The 17,316-nt window shown below is 39.1% G+C and overlaps 1 protein-coding gene across 1 annotated transcript in view; it reads left to right on the top strand.

Moving 5' to 3' along the window:
• SLC9A9 (solute carrier family 9 member A9) overlaps nt 1–17,316 on the top strand; it is a 621,198-nt gene that overhangs the window by 53,066 nt on the left and 550,816 nt on the right. The window contains exons 3-4 of the mRNA XM_008064167.1: nt 413–490; nt 1,979–2,055. Coding sequence (XP_008062358.1) covers nt 413–490; nt 1,979–2,055 — 155 coding nt within the window. The remainder of the gene's footprint in view (nt 1–412; nt 491–1,978; nt 2,056–17,316) is intronic.

Here is a 17,316-nt window from a genome sequence, read left to right on the forward strand (position 1 = left end):
TTTTGTATGGGGAAAACTTTAAATAAATCCTGTCAGAAGCCAAAATGATTTAGCACTACCAATTCATTTGATCAGAAAAATATATATAATACAAAACATTTAAAATATGAGGCATGATAAGTAATAAAAATAGAACTAAATGGTTTTTACCCAGAGAGATTTCATTGAGTTTTTGTTGTTGTTGTTAGCTATGGAATAGAAGTATATAGATTGTCCAATTTAAAATTACTGTACAGTTATACTGTGTGAATTTCTACATTTGTGTATTTTCCTGTTTTCATCTCTGCTCATTTAATACTGTGTTAATATGCTGCATGTAAATGTAGTAAAAATAACCATAATTGCTTTTTAAAACATTTTTTAATATCCCAAAGGAACATCTTTCTAACTTTACATTTGTCTTTTCTGGTAGATGACATTTGATCCAGAAATCTTCTTCAATGTTTTACTGCCACCGATTATATTTCATGCAGGATATAGTCTAAAGAAGGTAAATATATAGTGATCATTTTCTTCTTTTATCATTAAGGAAAGAATTTTACCAGCACTAATGAAAACATTATTTTTATGGGCTAATCTATATGGCAAAATGTTACCTTTGATTATGTGATACAGATTCAAACCTTACATGCCTAGAATTTTCCCATATCAGGCTGTTAGCTACATACAGCTATTGAGCCCTTGAAATGTGGTTTGTCTGAATGAGATGAACTTTAAATATAAAATACACACTGGATTTTAAAGATTTTGTATTTAAGAAAATAATGCAAAATATCTCAATAATGTTTTATGTTGATATCATATAGAAATGACAGTATCTTGGAAATATTGGGTTAGACAAAACATTACCAAAACATATTTCACCCTCTTAATAAAGGTTAGGCTATGAAAATTTTAAAATGGTATATGTGGTTTGCAACATATTTCTATTGGACAATATTTTCTAGATGATTGTAACCAAAGAGTTCACTTGCTAACACTGGGTCTATCCATCAAAGTGAAAACTCAAGAATGTTGTTGATGCCCTTAGAAAGAAAGCCCAGTTTTGCAGTTTCTGTGTACTTGTCTGACAATACACAGAGTGACTATGCACATTTCATGAATTGGTAATTGACATAGTGTTGGCATTTGGGACCAGAAAGCAAGGCTCTGACCTGTATTGTTTTTGAGATGTAGAGGTAAGGTGCTGCTTCTTTGGTGCCAGCTCCCAGCCCAGAAGATTCCTGGGGCTCCCCTCCCTGGATAGTTCATCTCCACAGCCAGGCAGCTGGCTTTGCACAGGCCCTGATTTACTTGTGTACTCCAGGCTCCCTCTTGCTGTCAGTTCTGGCTACTCAGATCCCAGTGAAAGAACCAGAAGGGGAGTTTTTGTGTTTTTTTTTTAAAGCAAGCATTTGAAGAGATTTAGAAGGATTGATTTATTTAGGTCATCCTCCTTATTCTCAACCCCACTACTAGGCATAATTTTGTGTCTGATTCATTAAAATAAAGTGAATTGTTGTAGATTTTTAAAGTTTGGTTTAATCATATTCAGAAGTCAGAGAAGTCAGAGATTCAATAAAAGTCAAAAGGCAACTTAAATCTCTTAGAATAGTATTTCTTTAATGTTAAAGGAGCTGCAATTACAATAGGACTTCTTGAGAACTGTGTCTTCTGTTAATTGACGAATTTTGCACAGACATTTCCCTAATCCCTCCCCTCCTGTTCTGGTCCAGTCAGTTCTGGCAGTTACTTCTCTCATCCTTAGCTAGCTTTTTCCTCTTTTTTTTTTTTTTTTTTTTGCCTCTTTCCTTCGACCTTTACAATAAATTAGTTAAGTCTCTATCAGTTCAGTGAGGCCAGAAATGAGACTCCAAAAACAAAATTTGCCTAAACAGTGAGAGCAGGCAGGGCCCTTGAAATGCTTACGTGTATTTTTGTTTCTGTTGCACCTAGAAAAAATACTAATGTACTCTATTCATTTTTTTTTCTTCCCCAGAGACACTTTTTTCAAAACTTGGGATCTATTTTAACATATGCCTTCTTGGGAACTGCCATCTCCTGTGTTGTCATAGGGTAAGTGACATTTGGAGCTGGAGTTCCAGGTGGCTGTGGGGTCGTGATGTGTGGGAGGAATCTCACACTTGCTGAACTCACGCTGCCTGGGAGAATTGTCTATTTTTTCAGTATTTCGCATCTTCACACATTTTTCTGATTTACTTCCAAGGCTTCTGACAAACTCAAGGCTTCAGATCAAAGTAAACTGGAGGATGGCTGAATTTCCTCTGTGAGTTTTGGACTCCTGACTCAGGGAATGTGGATCCCTTGGCCTGAGTTATGACTTATGTGAAGCACATTGTCTTCTTCTTCTTTTTCTTTTTTTTTTTAGCTTGAATAATGCAGATATGCTCATTATTCTGTGTTCATTATGTGTTCTTTTTCTATCTTCTTTGAAGGGCCCTACCTGTATTTGACAGGAGGATGATAGTAACTATATGTCTGGGTTTTCTTTCTGAAGGAAAGTTCACAAGAGAGCATCCTGAAACAGACATGTCCAAGTATCAAGGTTTTGTTTTTGTTTTTGTTTTGTTTTGTTTTTAACACTGGTATGGCTTTTTAGTTCGATACACTCAGGATGCAGACTTTTTTTTCTCATCATATTTTAATGGTTATGCTACTGAGCCCTCCCTAAGTAAAACTATACAGACTCTAGCTTACAGCTCATCATAAAGCAAAATGTGGTTCAAAATGGCCGAGCCAACCCAATTCAATAATAATCCTAGCCAGTACATTAAAGCACCACTGCAGGAAAATCTTCAACTGCTATGACTATGATAATGTAAATATTTTATGTTGTCTGATACAGTTAACTCTACCCTTGATTTTTACTGGATACAGCTTTAATAACCCTAACACAAGAAACTGATGCTAAAAACACACCTCCAGCCCTTCTGCTATGAAGCGTTTAGTGTGTATCAACCAAAGGCTGAAGTGGTGTCAGGAGGTGTCTTTACTTGTACCTATAACAAGGGAATCTTGTGTTAAATGCTCTGCTAAAATTTTGTTGAGTTGAATCTAGAACAACTTGGGCTGTGTTATATGAAAATACCCAGCATGGTTAAGTCAGTGAGGAAGCTAAAGATTTTAGCACCCAAAAGTGGTGGCTTGTAAGAGTGTGGATTGAAGCCGGGCTCGGTGGCTCAGCCTGTAATCCCGCTCCTTTGGCAGGCTAAGGTGAGTGGATTGCCTGAGCCCGCGGGTTCGAGACCCACATGGGCAGCGAGACCTCATCTCTACAATAAATCAAAAAATCAGCCTGGCGTGGTAGCACATGCCTGTAATTCCGGCTACTTGGAAGGCCGAGGCAGAAGGATCGCCGGAGCCCAGCAGGTCGAGGCTGCGGTGGCTGGCAGCAGCCACTGCACTCCAGTCTGGGTGACAGAGTGAGATTCCAACTCAAAAAAAAAAAAAAAAAGAGTGTGGATTGAGAAGTTCCATCAAGTCTGGACATTCAAGTGATCTTTAAACTGTTTGTGAGTGACTTGGTAGATACAGGGTACTTGATCCTTCTCAAAGTATGTTCTGGAATGTCTTTTCTGTTCTATGAGTGTGCAAAGCTAAATATTCATATTTCAAAGCTGACAAGAGCCTAAGAGATCTATATAATTAAAGTCCTTCATCTGAAGATGAGGCACCTTGAAAGGTTAAATATTTGACTCAGTCTTACCATAGGGCTCTAGTCAAGACAGAATTCAGTATTTTAGCTCCTGAGCTGGCTGGTCTTGCCATTACCCATTCTTGCTTTAGCATTTTCCCTTGAATTTCGATACATCCCTATACATTGTTTCTATCCATTGACCAAGGGATTTTGGAGACATATGAACTTGCAACAAATGTTTCTTGGTTTATTTCAAAGATTGATTTTAGCAGTTCTGTAATATGAGGATCTGAAATTTACAGTGAATCCAAATTTCAAACTCTTGGGCAATTCTGCCAATTTATAGAACAACCAGTTTTTATTATTACCTCATTTTCTTTGTACAACTGATTTTAAGTATATTTTAGTGTATTTATGTCATATGCTTTCACGATCATGCATAAATCTACCATTTTTCTTAGATTTTTAATTATCCCGTTAAAAAAGGAACAATATATAATGTGTGTATATGTATTGTATAAAATAGCCTTGTTCTAAAAAAAAAAAAAAAAAGTGAACCTAAGTGATCGGGTGATTTTCATTTACTGGAGTTGAGAATCTCTTTTGATTGATTTCAAGAGCACAACCAACAATTTATAATGGAAAGCAATCTGAATAACAGAGCAGTCCTGAGAAAACATTTAGAACAATGTTCTTAATATAAGTTGGGTATAAGCAGAACAAAAGAAACTGGTAAGGTGCTTTCTTAATGTTGCTGCTTAGATTAAGGTACAGAAGGGATAGGTCACTTAAACATTTAAGGGTCTTATCTAACAAAGTAAAGGAAATCATTAAAGTATTTTAGCTCGAAGATGACAAAGTCAGATTTATATTTTAGGAATGTCATTTGAATTGCTGTGTAAAGGATACATTTTAAAGAGGGGACAAGATTGCAGCCAGCGGACCATTTGGGAGGCATTTTTCATAGATCAGGTGGGAAATGATGAGGGTTCAGACTCAGGCAGTGGCAAAAAAGGTAGATGCAGAATCATCGGCTTGGAGAAACCCTGGAAGAGAGTGGCATTACCCAGAGAGTGAAGTGAAAATGAAGAGATCTAGGGAATTAGCACCATTTGAAGAAAAAGGAAGGGTACTCACAAGGGACTCAGAAATATTGAGCTCTCCCACACAGGAAGAAAACCAACCCGGCATGTGTTCTGAAAGCCAAAGGAAGAGGAGGAAGGAAGGTCCACAGCATCTAACACAGAAGATCAAACGGGATAGGAATTGTGGTAGCCCTTGGATTTGATCCCTAGAAGCTAATGGGTGACTTTACACTTGCATGGGCAGAAATGAAGGAAGAGTATTGGCAAGTCCAATTATTTGGGGACCATATTATAAGAAACAATAATTATTTTTTTAGGCTGTCAAGCTCAAGATACAATTTCAGAACTTCTGAAGGAGAGGCACAAGTTTAAACGCAAACCAAACTGACACTTTCATGGCTTGGTGACCTCTATTATATGAGATAAAATCAAACCTTAGAAAATAACTGAAATGACTGGCTTTATTTTTCCTGTAAATAAATGTTAATAAGAACAACAACAAACATTTATTGAATGCTTGAAATATGCCATACCCTTTTTTCAAAAGGTACTTTATATGGATTATCCATTTAATCATCAAAATAATCCAGTATTTAGATATTATTTATTACTTTCATGTAACAGATGAAACAACTGAGGTTTATCACTTACAGTGGTAAGTAATAGATTAGGGATCAGTAACTAAATCTTTTGACTCCAGAGTCAAATTCTTAGGCCAAAAAAACTGCTTTATGTCTGTTTGTTGACTATTAGCACTAAGAAATAAAATGGATCACCTAAGCCCAGCAGGTCGAGGCTGTGATGGCCGTGAGTGTGCCACTGTACTCCAGCCTGGGCGACAAGTGTGAGACTCCAACTAAAAAAACAAACAAACAAACCAAAAAGAAAGTGGTATTAATCATTCATTCTTCACTAATGTGCCACATATTTCTTCATTATCCCAGTAGGAGTTCTCATTGACATGAGAGGTTTTTATTTGGGAAGTCCATCCGAAAATAATTCACATTTTTAAGGGGTGCCTAAGTTTATGTCAGTACACTCATACTTGTATAAAATGGGCAGAAGGAGTATACAGAATAGAAGTTAGACTGAACTCTGTGAGGATAATTTAGTAGAGGAAGTGGCTCCTGGATAGTCATTTAATGAAGAAGGTTGAGTCAGTCAGATGGTTCATGCTATCGAGTGCATTAGTTCTGGAGGCAGTGGAGAACATTGTGCAAGGTTCCAGGATGGAGAATAGGTTTCTCAGAGCAGTTCCAAAGTATGTGAGAACTAGACTTCTGGAGACTTGGCTGACAGAAGACCATGAAGTCCAGGATCAGAAATGTATGAGAATGTGAAGACCATGGAGAGTGATTATAGGGCAGAAATGAAGATCCATTGGTGGCCCATGGTCTTCTCTGGGTAAAGGCTGTATTTCATTCAACTACAGGTTGGTTTTAGAACTGAACTCAGACACTTTGTAGGAATTGAGAACATTGGGTTTATTTGAATGAACAAGCTCTTCAGGTTTTATTAACCTCCAATCACTTCAGAAAGTTGATGTAAACCATTTCTCATATTACATGGAAAGTTTTAATAATACTACTTCAGGTAATAAAATCAGAGAAGTTTTTTTAATGGTTAGACTGTTCTTAAAGAATAAAACTACCTTTTCTAGTATCCTCTCCCATTTCATCACCTAAGGAATAGTACCTTAAACGTCTCTCTTAAAACAAAACCCCATGCATTTGAAATAGTTCTCTCTTCATAGCTTTCATATTTAGAAACTCTTCCTTCATCTTTAACCCTAAGTCTTCATCCTGTATTCCATACCAGTGCAGCATAATGACAACCTATCTGCCCTCTGTCAGCACATGCATTTTGTCCTAAGAACTCATTAGCATCCCTGAAAAACTTCTTTCTTAAGAGCAATGAAAGCCGGGCTCGGTGGCTCAGCCTGTAATCCCGCGCCTTTGGGAGGCTGAGGTGAGTGAATTGCCTGAGCCCGCAGGTTCGAGACCCGCCTGGGCAGGCGAGACCTCATCTCTACAATAAATCAAAAAATTAGCTGGGTGTGGTAGCGCGCACCTGTAATTCGGCTACTTGGAAGGCTGAGGTAGAAGGATCGCCAGAGCCCAGCAGGTTGAGGCTGCGGTGGCTGGGAGCGGCCGCTGCACTCCAGTCTGGGTGACAGAGTGAGACTCCAACTCAAAAAAAAAAAAAAAAAAAAAAAGAGCAATGAAAATGATATACTTTCAGCTTCTCTGTTACTAAGGAGTTAAAACAAATCCCACAATTTCAAAAATATTTGAAGAAAGGGACGTGGATCTAAATGATCAAGAATGAGGTATTAGTTTTAAGAATAGTTCACTTTTTAAATTTCTTCCCACGTGCAAGACACTGACCTAAGCTGTTTAGGTATATGATCTCATTTTTTTCTTACAACTCCCCTATGAGGTAAGTACTATTCTTATCCTGTTTTACGTATGAGAATGCTGAAGTTGAGACTTGCCCAAGGTTATGCAGCAAGTAGACGGTTGTAAATGGCAGAGCCGATCTGCAGAACACACGCTCTTAGAATCTCCTTGTCCTCCTCCTTCTCCTCAGATGACACTCCACATTGCCTGTGGTAATTTACAACAAATAACTATATCTGTTTGATAAACCAAGACCTCAATAATTTCAGATTCTTACTTTTATCATTAGGGCTAAAAATTATGAAAAATCTAAGTATTTAAGAATTGTCTTTGAATATATTGCATAGAGGAAATGAAACCTATCTTTTCCTACCAAAGGTGGATGGCGGGATGGTATGAATTTATTTTGCTTGGTTAGAATGCTGGATGTTTTGGTAACTCACTCAGGAAAACATAGCTGTGTAGACGTGAGGTCGCTTACATTATTCATGTCAACATTCCTCAGGAATGTTGATTTTCCTGTTGGGCTTCTTAATATACACACCACAGAAGTTGTGTCCGACTTCCCTACCCATCTGCCCATGAGGTATAGGTGTGAAGGGGCCTTGTGTATACTGGCCCTACCCTCTTTTGTCACTGCACCTGCTCAGTTGGGGACCTTCATACCTAAGTGTCCTTGGCACTGGTTCTGGAGTTACCATCACTCTCTCCTCAGCTGGTATAGATATGATGAGACTCAGTAGCCCCAAAATGCTGACTCTTAAATCCAGAAGACAAGACACATTTGCTGGTCTAAAACCTGAGGATGGAGAGTTCATAGATGGATGAGCCATACCTCAGTACCTTCCTTAAGCTCTAACCCTGGAAAGAGAATGATGTACAGCAGAGTTCTGAACCCAGGGAACAGATGAGATGGTACAAAGAAGGGCTTCAGGAAAGCAGTGAATTTTTCATGGATGAGAGTCTGTGTAGACTTTAGCATTTCATCAGATTGTCTAGGGAGGTCCAATTCACAAAAGCAAAGAACCGGGTATGCTTAGCTAAGACATGGTTGAGACAGGCAGGGTTTTACATATTTATCTGTTTAGCTAGAACTAAAGGCTTCTCTAGGATGCAATCAGGGTGGCCATAAAGTCTGGAAATATGCGTGCTATGGTTTTACCCTGTATTATAAGGCAATAGCAATAAACTAGTTATTATGAATTTTTCTGTGTTCCTAGATGTGATGGCTTTCCTGTATATATACCTAAAGGTAAAAGTGATAGGCTATAGGGTCTACAAATGAATATTTATTTTTCCAAATTATGCCAAGTTATTTTTCCAAAGCAGTGGTGCCAATTTCTCCTCTTAATTTTTGTCAATCTAGTAGATATTAAATTTTATTGTAATCTTCATTTGTGTGTCCTTGAGTGTTAATTTTATGTTGGCTATATTTTCAGATGATACCTTTTCAGGCTTCCTGTCCAGTTTTCTATTATTGTTTTGATATATTTTCATTAATTTTTCAGAGTTCCTTACATGTTCTACATATTAATCCATATTCACTTATATATTTTGCAAATATTTCCCCATAGTTTGTGTCTTATACTTTTACTCTGTATGTGCTGTCTTTTAGTGAACAGAAGTTGTTAATTTTGAGGTAGTCAAACTTTAAAAAAATTTTTATATGGTTTGAATTGTCCTTTCCTACCCCACATTCAGAAAGGTATTTTCTTTTTTTTTATTTTTTATTTTTTTTTTTTGAGTTGGAGTCTCACTCCCTTGCCCCAACTGGAGTGCAGTAGCCACTCCCGCCCACCGCAGCCTCGACCTGCTGGACTCTGGCGATCCTTCCACCTCAGCCTTCCAAGTAGCTGGAACTACAGGCATGCGCCACCATGCCTGACTAATTTTTTTGATTTATTGTAGAGATGAGGTCTCGCCAAATTGCCCAGGCGGGTCTTGAACCCGCAGGCTCAGGCAATCCACTTACCTTGGCCTCCCAAAGCGTAGGATTACAGGCTGAGCCACCGAGCCCGGCCTGAAAGGTATTTTCTTCTAAAGTGTTTTAAAGTTATATTCTTTGCAGTAATTCGTTTTCTAGAACCGATTTTTGTATACAGTGCCAAATTTGCATTCAAATAATTTATTTTCCTCAAATGACTAACCAAGTATACTAACATCATTTACTGTATAGTCTTGCCTTTTTCCAGGATTTACAACATCTCTTCTATCACGCTTTGTGTATTGTTTCTAGACTTGTTTTTTTTCTTTTTTTGAGGTTGAGTTTTTCTCTGTCACCCAGGATGGAGTGCAATTGCACAATCAGAGCTCACTGAAGCCTTGACCTCCTGAGCTCAAGCAATCCTCCTGCCTCAGCCTCCCAAGTACCTAGGATCATAGCTGTGGGCCACCACCATCATGCCCAGCTAATTACTTAATTTTTTGCAGACATAAGTTCACCCTGTTGCCCACGCTACTCTTGAACTTCTGCCCTCAAGAGATCCTCTGGCCTCTGCCTCCCAAATTGCTGGGATTACAGGCATGAGCCACTATGCCAAGCCTGTTTCTTGCCTATTAATTCTATTTTATTGGTTTATAATTTATTCCTGCACAAATAAGACACTGTTTCGATTATTGTTGCTTCATAATAGGTCTTTATACCTTATCAAATAAGATATAAAGGAGATTCTTCTTCCCAAGAGTACCTTGTCTATTATTACTGGAGTTCTTTACTCTTTAATATAAATTTATTCCAATGTATATGCTTATGAGTAAATTTACTCCAATGTATATGCTTATATATAAATTTTCAAATTTATAAATGTATTAATAAGCAACTTGCTTTTGTTTGCATAACTTTAAGCTATATTTCTTTTCTTTTTTGAGTTGGAGTCTCACTCTGTCACCCAGGTTGGAGTGCAACAGCATGCTCACGGCCACCCCAGTATCGACCTGCTGGGCTCAGGCAATCCTTCTACCTCAACCTTCCAAGTAGCCAGAACTACAGGCGTATACTCCCATGCCTAGCTAATTTTTTGATTTATTGTGGAGATGAGGTCTTGCCGAGTTGCCCAGGCTGTTCTCGAACCCGTGGGCTCAGGATATCCCCTCACCTTGGCTTCCCAAAGTGCTGGACTCACAAGCTTGAGCCACCACACCCAGCCTTAAGCTATATTTCTAAGTAATTTTCTTAGGGACCCACTTGCACATGAGCACTGGGGAGACATGTATAAGAATATTTGTAACAACACTATTCACAATAGCAAGAACTGGGAAACAATTCAGATTCCAATAGCAGGAAACTAGGCAAATAAATTCACATAACGTAATATTACACAGCAGTGAAAAACATTGAAATACTGCCACCTGTGACAATATGGATGAAACTCAAAAACAATGTAAAATCAACAAGTCAAGTCCCCTAAGATGACATGTAATGTGGCATCTTTCTCATCATGTTCACAAATGATCAGGATTTAACCATATTGTTTAAGCATGCATGCAGGTAGGTGTGAGGGCATATATGCATATGTATAGTAAAGGAATTAAAAACACAAAATTCTGTGATGTGATTCCTTCTGGGTGAGACGCAAAAGAATGGGATGGAAAGAAACAAGGAGGAGAGATCAAGTTATTGGGAATGTTCTGGTTCATGAACTGGGGTGTGATTGCAGGTATTTGATATATTATTATTCTTTATAACTTGCATATATTCTCCTGCATATATCAATCATATTAAAAAGAAAATTAAAAGTGGAAGGAGATATTTAATAGATTTATAGAGCCAGGCATGGTGGCTCACACCTGTAATCCTAGAACTTTGGGTGACTGAGGTGAGGTGCTTGCTTGAGCCCAAGAATTGAAGACCAGCCTGGGCAACATAGTCCATCTCTTAAAAAAAAAAATGCCAGGCGTGGTGGCTCATACCTATAATCCTAGCACTTTGGGAGGCTGAGATGAGAGGATTGCCTGAGCCCAAGAGTTTGAGTCTAACCTGGGCAACATGGTGAGACCTTGCCTCTACAATAAATCAAAAAATGAGCTGGGCATGGTGGCGCCACCTGTAGTCCCAGCTACTCAGAAGGCTGAGACAAAAGGATCACCTCAGCCCAGGAGGTAGAGGCTGTGGTAGCTGTGATTGTGACACTACATTCCAGCCTGGGCAACAGAGTGGGACTCCAACTCAAAAAAAAGAAAAAACAAAGATGTATAAAACTCTGCCCGACTATGCTGCTTACTTCGATTTCTGGGAAATATGATTCTTCTTTTTGTTTTTCTCTGTGTGTTTTAATCAGAACAACTTGGGTTGGCAGTCAGCAACAGAGAGGCAAAAGTGCCAAGAGTGAACTTGCCAGTATCCCCGGGTTAATTCTTATCCACACAAAACACTATATTTTTCCTCCCTCTTCTCCCATCTATCTTCACCTTGTCTTTTCTTTCTCCTTCTCTCATCCCTTTCCACACAACCATGTTTTTTTTCACTGCCCCTGGAGACTGTGTCTGGGCTGCTGCTGTCTGTGACACCATCTCCTGTAGGCTGCAAAACAGCAGAGCCGGGGAGGCTGTGTGTGTCAGACTAGATGGCCCCATGCCTCCTCTGTGCATTCCATTTACTCTCTGGATTCTGAGCAGACACAGTAATAGCTGTCACTGGTGTCAAAGAGAAAAATTAATATCCTGCTGTCCTGACACAGCCAAATAAGAAAAAAAATAATCTCTAATCTGTCAAGTACAGCCCAAACTGCTTAACGATGCGGTCTCTCACATCCATATCACAGCATGCACGGGTTGTATTTCTGGCAGTAGAGAGACCGGAGTTTGAGGAAAAAAGAAACAAAAGGTGGGATGGAGGGGACTGTGGAGAACATCAGAGATGTGTTTTGAAGGGGAAGAAGGTGAAACCTTCAGAGCCATGTGGGTCTGTGTATCACTCACCTATAGAGCACTTCCATCACAGCCATGAAGATGTTGGGATAAGAATAGCAGCACAAAATGGAGAAAAACAAACAAGCTCTAAGGGAAGCAAATAAAACCTAACTTCACTTTAGGATGAGAAATGTTGAAAAATGGCATGTAGATTGTTGTAGTGAAAAAGAGATATGTTTAATAATGAAAAAAAATGTGTAAGAATAGTTGAGAAGCATTCTGAAAAGGAATTTCTTAGGAGTCTTCCAAAGGATTCTATGTGAGTCCTTTAAATTAGTTTTGTTTTAGAAATGAGGTCTTACTCTGTCACCTAGGGCTGGAGTGCAGTGATGCAGTCATAGCTCACTGTAGCCTTGAACTCTTGGGCTCAAACAATCTTCTCACCTTAGCCTCCCAAGTATTACTATCTGGGACTACAGGTGTGTGTCACGAAGCCAAACTATTTAAAAAAAAAATTTTTTTTAGAGACAGGGTCTCACTATGTTGTCCAAATTGAACTCCTGGCCTCAAGTGATGCTTCTGCCTTGTCCTACCAAAGCACTGGGATTTTAGGTATGAGCCACTGCACCTGGCTATGATTTCTTTTAAATCAGATATACAAGGCTTGGAAGTACCCAGTTCACCTTTATTTTTCAGAATCCTCGGACATAAAGTCAAACATTTTTTCTTGATTTGACCAAAATCTGATGGAAGAGTAACAGTAAGTGTGACTGCTTCTACACACACACACACACACACACACACACACACACACACACACACACACACACCCCAACTCTATTCAGATAAAAGGTTAAAAAAATGGTGGGGCGAATTTATCAGTTGTCTATTGCTGTGTAACAAACTACCCCCAAAACTTAGTGACTTAAGACAACAATCATTTTATTAGTTCCCAATCTCTGTGGCTCAGCATTTTAGGTTGGGCTCTCTAGGGCAGTTCTGTGGTTCTCAACTGAGGTCACTCATGTGACCGCAGCATCTGGTAGCTTAACTGGGATTGGATGGGATAAGACAGATTCACTCATATGTCTGGTGGTTGATTATGACTGTTGGCTGATTAGTTTGGGTGGCTCAGGTGGGATGACAGCTTCACACAGCTTCTTATTCTGTAATAGGTTAGCTGTGGCTTCTTCATATAGTGTCACAAGTCAGCACTCCAAGATGGTGGGAATAGAAATGCAATTCCCCTGAGGTCTAGTCCTAAAGGTCAGGCAATATTACTTTCATTGCATTGTATTAGTCCAGTTATCACAAAATCAACTGAGATTCAGTACTAGAGAAATAGGCTCCACCTCTTGCTGGTAAGTATGATAAAGTCACATTGCATACAAAGATGGAAAGAATTATTGTGACTGTCTTAATTCAGGCTGCTATAACAAAATACTATAGACTGAGTAGCTTAACAACAGATATTTACTTCTCATAGCTCTGGAGGCTAGAAATCCAAGATCAGGGTGCCAGGCTGGTAAGGTTCTGCTGAGGGTCTTCTTCAGAACTGCAGATGGTCAACTTCTTGTTGTATTTTCAAATGGTGGAAATAAAGTGAGAGGGCTCTCTGGAGTCCTTTTTATAAGGCACTAATCACATTCATGAGGGCCCCACCCTTATAACCTAATTGCCTTTCAAAGTCTTTATCTCCTAATACCATCACATAGGGAGTTAGGATTTCCATATAAGAACTTGAGGGTGACACAATCCATCATTCTGTTGTGGTGGTCATCTGTACCAATAATCTATTATAGGAAGGAACCATAAAATATCATCAGAGATATTTTAGAAAATAGGACTCAGAATCTAGTGTGAAACCTACAGCTACAGAAGTAAAGCATGATGAGAATTAAGTTGACCACAGAGGGGACTAACTCACTGGCCTCTTCCGTTAGACTTCCTGATATTCCAGAACAAATATACAATGACTTCCTGTCCTGATATCTTAAGTGACTTATTAATAAGTATTTTATGATGTTCTCTGGATAGAACATTTTTGTGGAAGAATAGATAAAACTCAAAACTAGTGAGGTAAAGATCACGACTCACTAAGTTTTTTATGCTACCAAAGCAAAGGGCATTCATGGAAAAGGTATTCAAGGACATTGACTCCGGCTCAGCTAAAGGGGGGAATTATGGAAAAGTTGCATTGAATTTGAGAATTTCCATTGCTCTTTTTACTGCCAGTGAGGCAGAGAATGTGGAGGTGTGGCCATATTAGCCGTAAATTGCAGCAGCATCTCTGCTGAGGGAATCTTTTCTATGGCTACATTCTCCCTGTCAAGGGCTAGCAGTGTGTCAAGTCTGGTTTGCATCCATACTTGTCTGACTGGAAGTGGTGCTTTGGGAAAGGGTGGAGCTTTGGGGATGGTAAAAGCTTGATTTTGGCAGCTTATTCGCTTTTCTTAAACAGTTTAAAAAGAGATAAATTTAAGGAGCTCTGCCACATGGCCTTTGCTACACCTTTTCAGGGCCTTGGAGAATAACTTAGAAATGAAAACTCATGAATCTTTCAGCAAACTATAAACTACGACCTGAGCAAAACTGTTGAACTTAACTGAGATCACCTCCCATTCCCTTTTCTCCCTCGCTCCCAGAGGAAAATCTTATCCTGAATTTCTTTACAGCTTTTCCATGGACTTTAGAGCTTTATGAAAACAGGATCATACTCCATGTTGTCTAGCTCTTTGCATTTTTCCTCATTTCTGATTTTCCTAAGATCCATCCATGTCACCGTTTTTAGTTGTAATTCATCCATTTTCGTTGATAATATACAAATGTGTGAATGTCTCATGCTTTTCCTATTCTCCTGCTGATCAGGTGATAAGTGAATAAGTGCTGTGCTGGGGTAGGACTATGGGAGTATACATACGGGGCCATGAGAGGCTTTTGGGGAAATGACTTTTAACTTGAGATCTTACGTTTATTTCAAAAGAGGGAACCAGGCAGAAGATGGGGAGGAAGCAGAAGGAGACAAAGATGGGGAGGATAATATCAGCCCAGGACTTGATGCCTGTGTTCTGGAGTTTGGACGTGACTCTGTAGGCTGTGCCATGCTAAACATGAGTATCACACTTTCAAAAGTCACCCCAACTAGAATATAAAAGAGGATATAAGGAGACAAAGGCAGGAAATGAGAACAGTGGGAAGGTGATAGGAGTTTGAACTTGTAGGCGACATGAATGGGTTTGAGAGCTGTTTGGGTGATAGAATGGACAGGGTGTAGCTATTGATCAGATTTAGAGAGATTGAGACCATCGTGGGAACTATCAATTCTCTGGTTTTAACCATAAGCCCATTCTGGCTTTGATTGTCAAATACAACCCAATTTGCACCTCACATGCGATTCCCTTCCATTCTTTTCTAGGTTTCCTACTAGACATAACCTCTTAGGTATCATCGTCTTGCTTTTGGTGTGAGTCAACACTTATATGACCAAGTGAAACAATGAATTAATGAAGAGATGTGAAAAATGCATATTCTTTTGTTGACAAAAAGATGGTGGAAATTACAAAAATGACTAGCTTTAACTGCGGTTTCTGTTTGCTTGGTCTTGAACTGACCAATCTGCATTCATTATCTCATTTAATCTTCACAACAGTAGAGCTAGATACTTCTATTGTTCCATTTTTCATAAGTGGGAAGCCTGAGGCTCTGGTTGCTTAGGTAACTTTTCCAAGGTGTGACTGACTGCAGAGCTAAACGCACACTTGCCATTTAAATCGCGCCCTTGGACCTACAGAATTAGCAACATCAGGAGCTTGTTAGAGATGCAGAGTTTTTAGCTTCACCCCAGACCTCCTGAATCTTTACTTGCATATTAACAAGAGTCCTAGACAATTTTTAGGCACATTGAAATTTGCTAGGCTGCACTCCCAAACATCGTAGAGAGGTTTAATTCTTTCCTTAGGATTTAGTAAGGACACACTATAGGAATTAAGATAATTTTAACCAACATTTAATCCATATCATGCAGGTATTATTGAAACTAAACCAAATCAATTAATTTTATAATTTATATTCACAAGATTGATGTGGCTGCATCTGTGCACGTCTGGGTCAAATCGTGTATGAAGAAGATAATTAGTAGAACACTGTTAGTCAGACACACAGAACTACCACAGTGAGAAATGCCCCATGTTCTGGTATGAGGATTTTAGCACTTCCAGTGTGGGAGGTGTTCAATCTGATTTAGCAATTACATTCTGATGTCATTAAAATGAAATGGCCCCAATAAAAGGAATAGGAGTCAATGTTAACTACAGCTCTGAGATGCTTTATTGCTCTATTTCATCATTACTTACTAATTTCCATTGCATGAGAGGTAGCTGCAAAGAAAGTTTCCAATAGGCAAGCTACATTATCAACAGAATCGTGAATATGACATCATTGTCTTAGCATTGATGAGCAATTGTCATCTCCAAGGTCATTGCTACTAGATGATCAGTGCCTACAATTTTTGTTTTCGTATGATTCTTGGTCATTTTCCCTGTGCTTGCATCTCCTGCCTCTAAAATATAAGTATGGCCCAGGCACGATGGCTCAGGCCTGTAATCCCAGCACTTTGGGAGGCTGAGGTGAGCAGATTGCCTGAACCCACAGTTCGAGAACAGCCCGGGAACCTTGGTGAGACTTCGGTCTCTACAATAAATCAAAAATCAGCCAGGTGTGGTAGCATGCACCTGTAGTTCCAGCTACTTAAAAGGCTGAAACAGAAGGATTGCCTGAGCCCAGCAGGTCAACACTGGGGTGGCTGTGAGCATGCTACTGCTCTCCAGTCTGGGCATCAGAGTGAGACTCCAACCCAAAAATAAATAAATAAAATATAAGTATGATTTCAGCACCTATATGAATTTGTTCTCATTTTGACTGGATTTTTCTAGAACCTCTGTTCCAGTGGTTTGTAAAGTGGCTTCCTTGATTTTTTCTTTAGCTTATCAAGGACACTCTATCCCTTAGTCTCTCTTTCCTCAAATGAGTTCTACAACGTATGAGAAATATTGACTAGAATGGTAAGAATGCTTGCATTTATTGGGCATTTACTTTGTGCTAGCCACTGTTGTGCATGTTACATGTGTTAAGTTCATTTGCTTCCCCAGTTTCCCATTCAAAGATTTTTCTTAACACAAGAATATGTATTTATTTCTATAATAAAATTTTTCCTCAATCTGCTTTGTTACAGTTTTCTAATTTTTCTCTAAAGATGTTAGTAGGGCATTTTTAAAGATATTCTCAGCTGGGTGTGGTGACTGATGCCTGTAATCCCAGTGCTTTGGGAAGCCCAGGCAGGAGAATCGCT

This window comes from Carlito syrichta, unplaced genomic scaffold (genome assembly GCF_000164805.1).
Source record: "Carlito syrichta isolate Samal-C Ts95f unplaced genomic scaffold, Tarsius_syrichta-2.0.1 Scaffold100616, whole genome shotgun sequence".
In the NCBI taxonomy this organism is placed as follows: domain Eukaryota; kingdom Metazoa; phylum Chordata; class Mammalia; order Primates; family Tarsiidae; genus Carlito; species Carlito syrichta.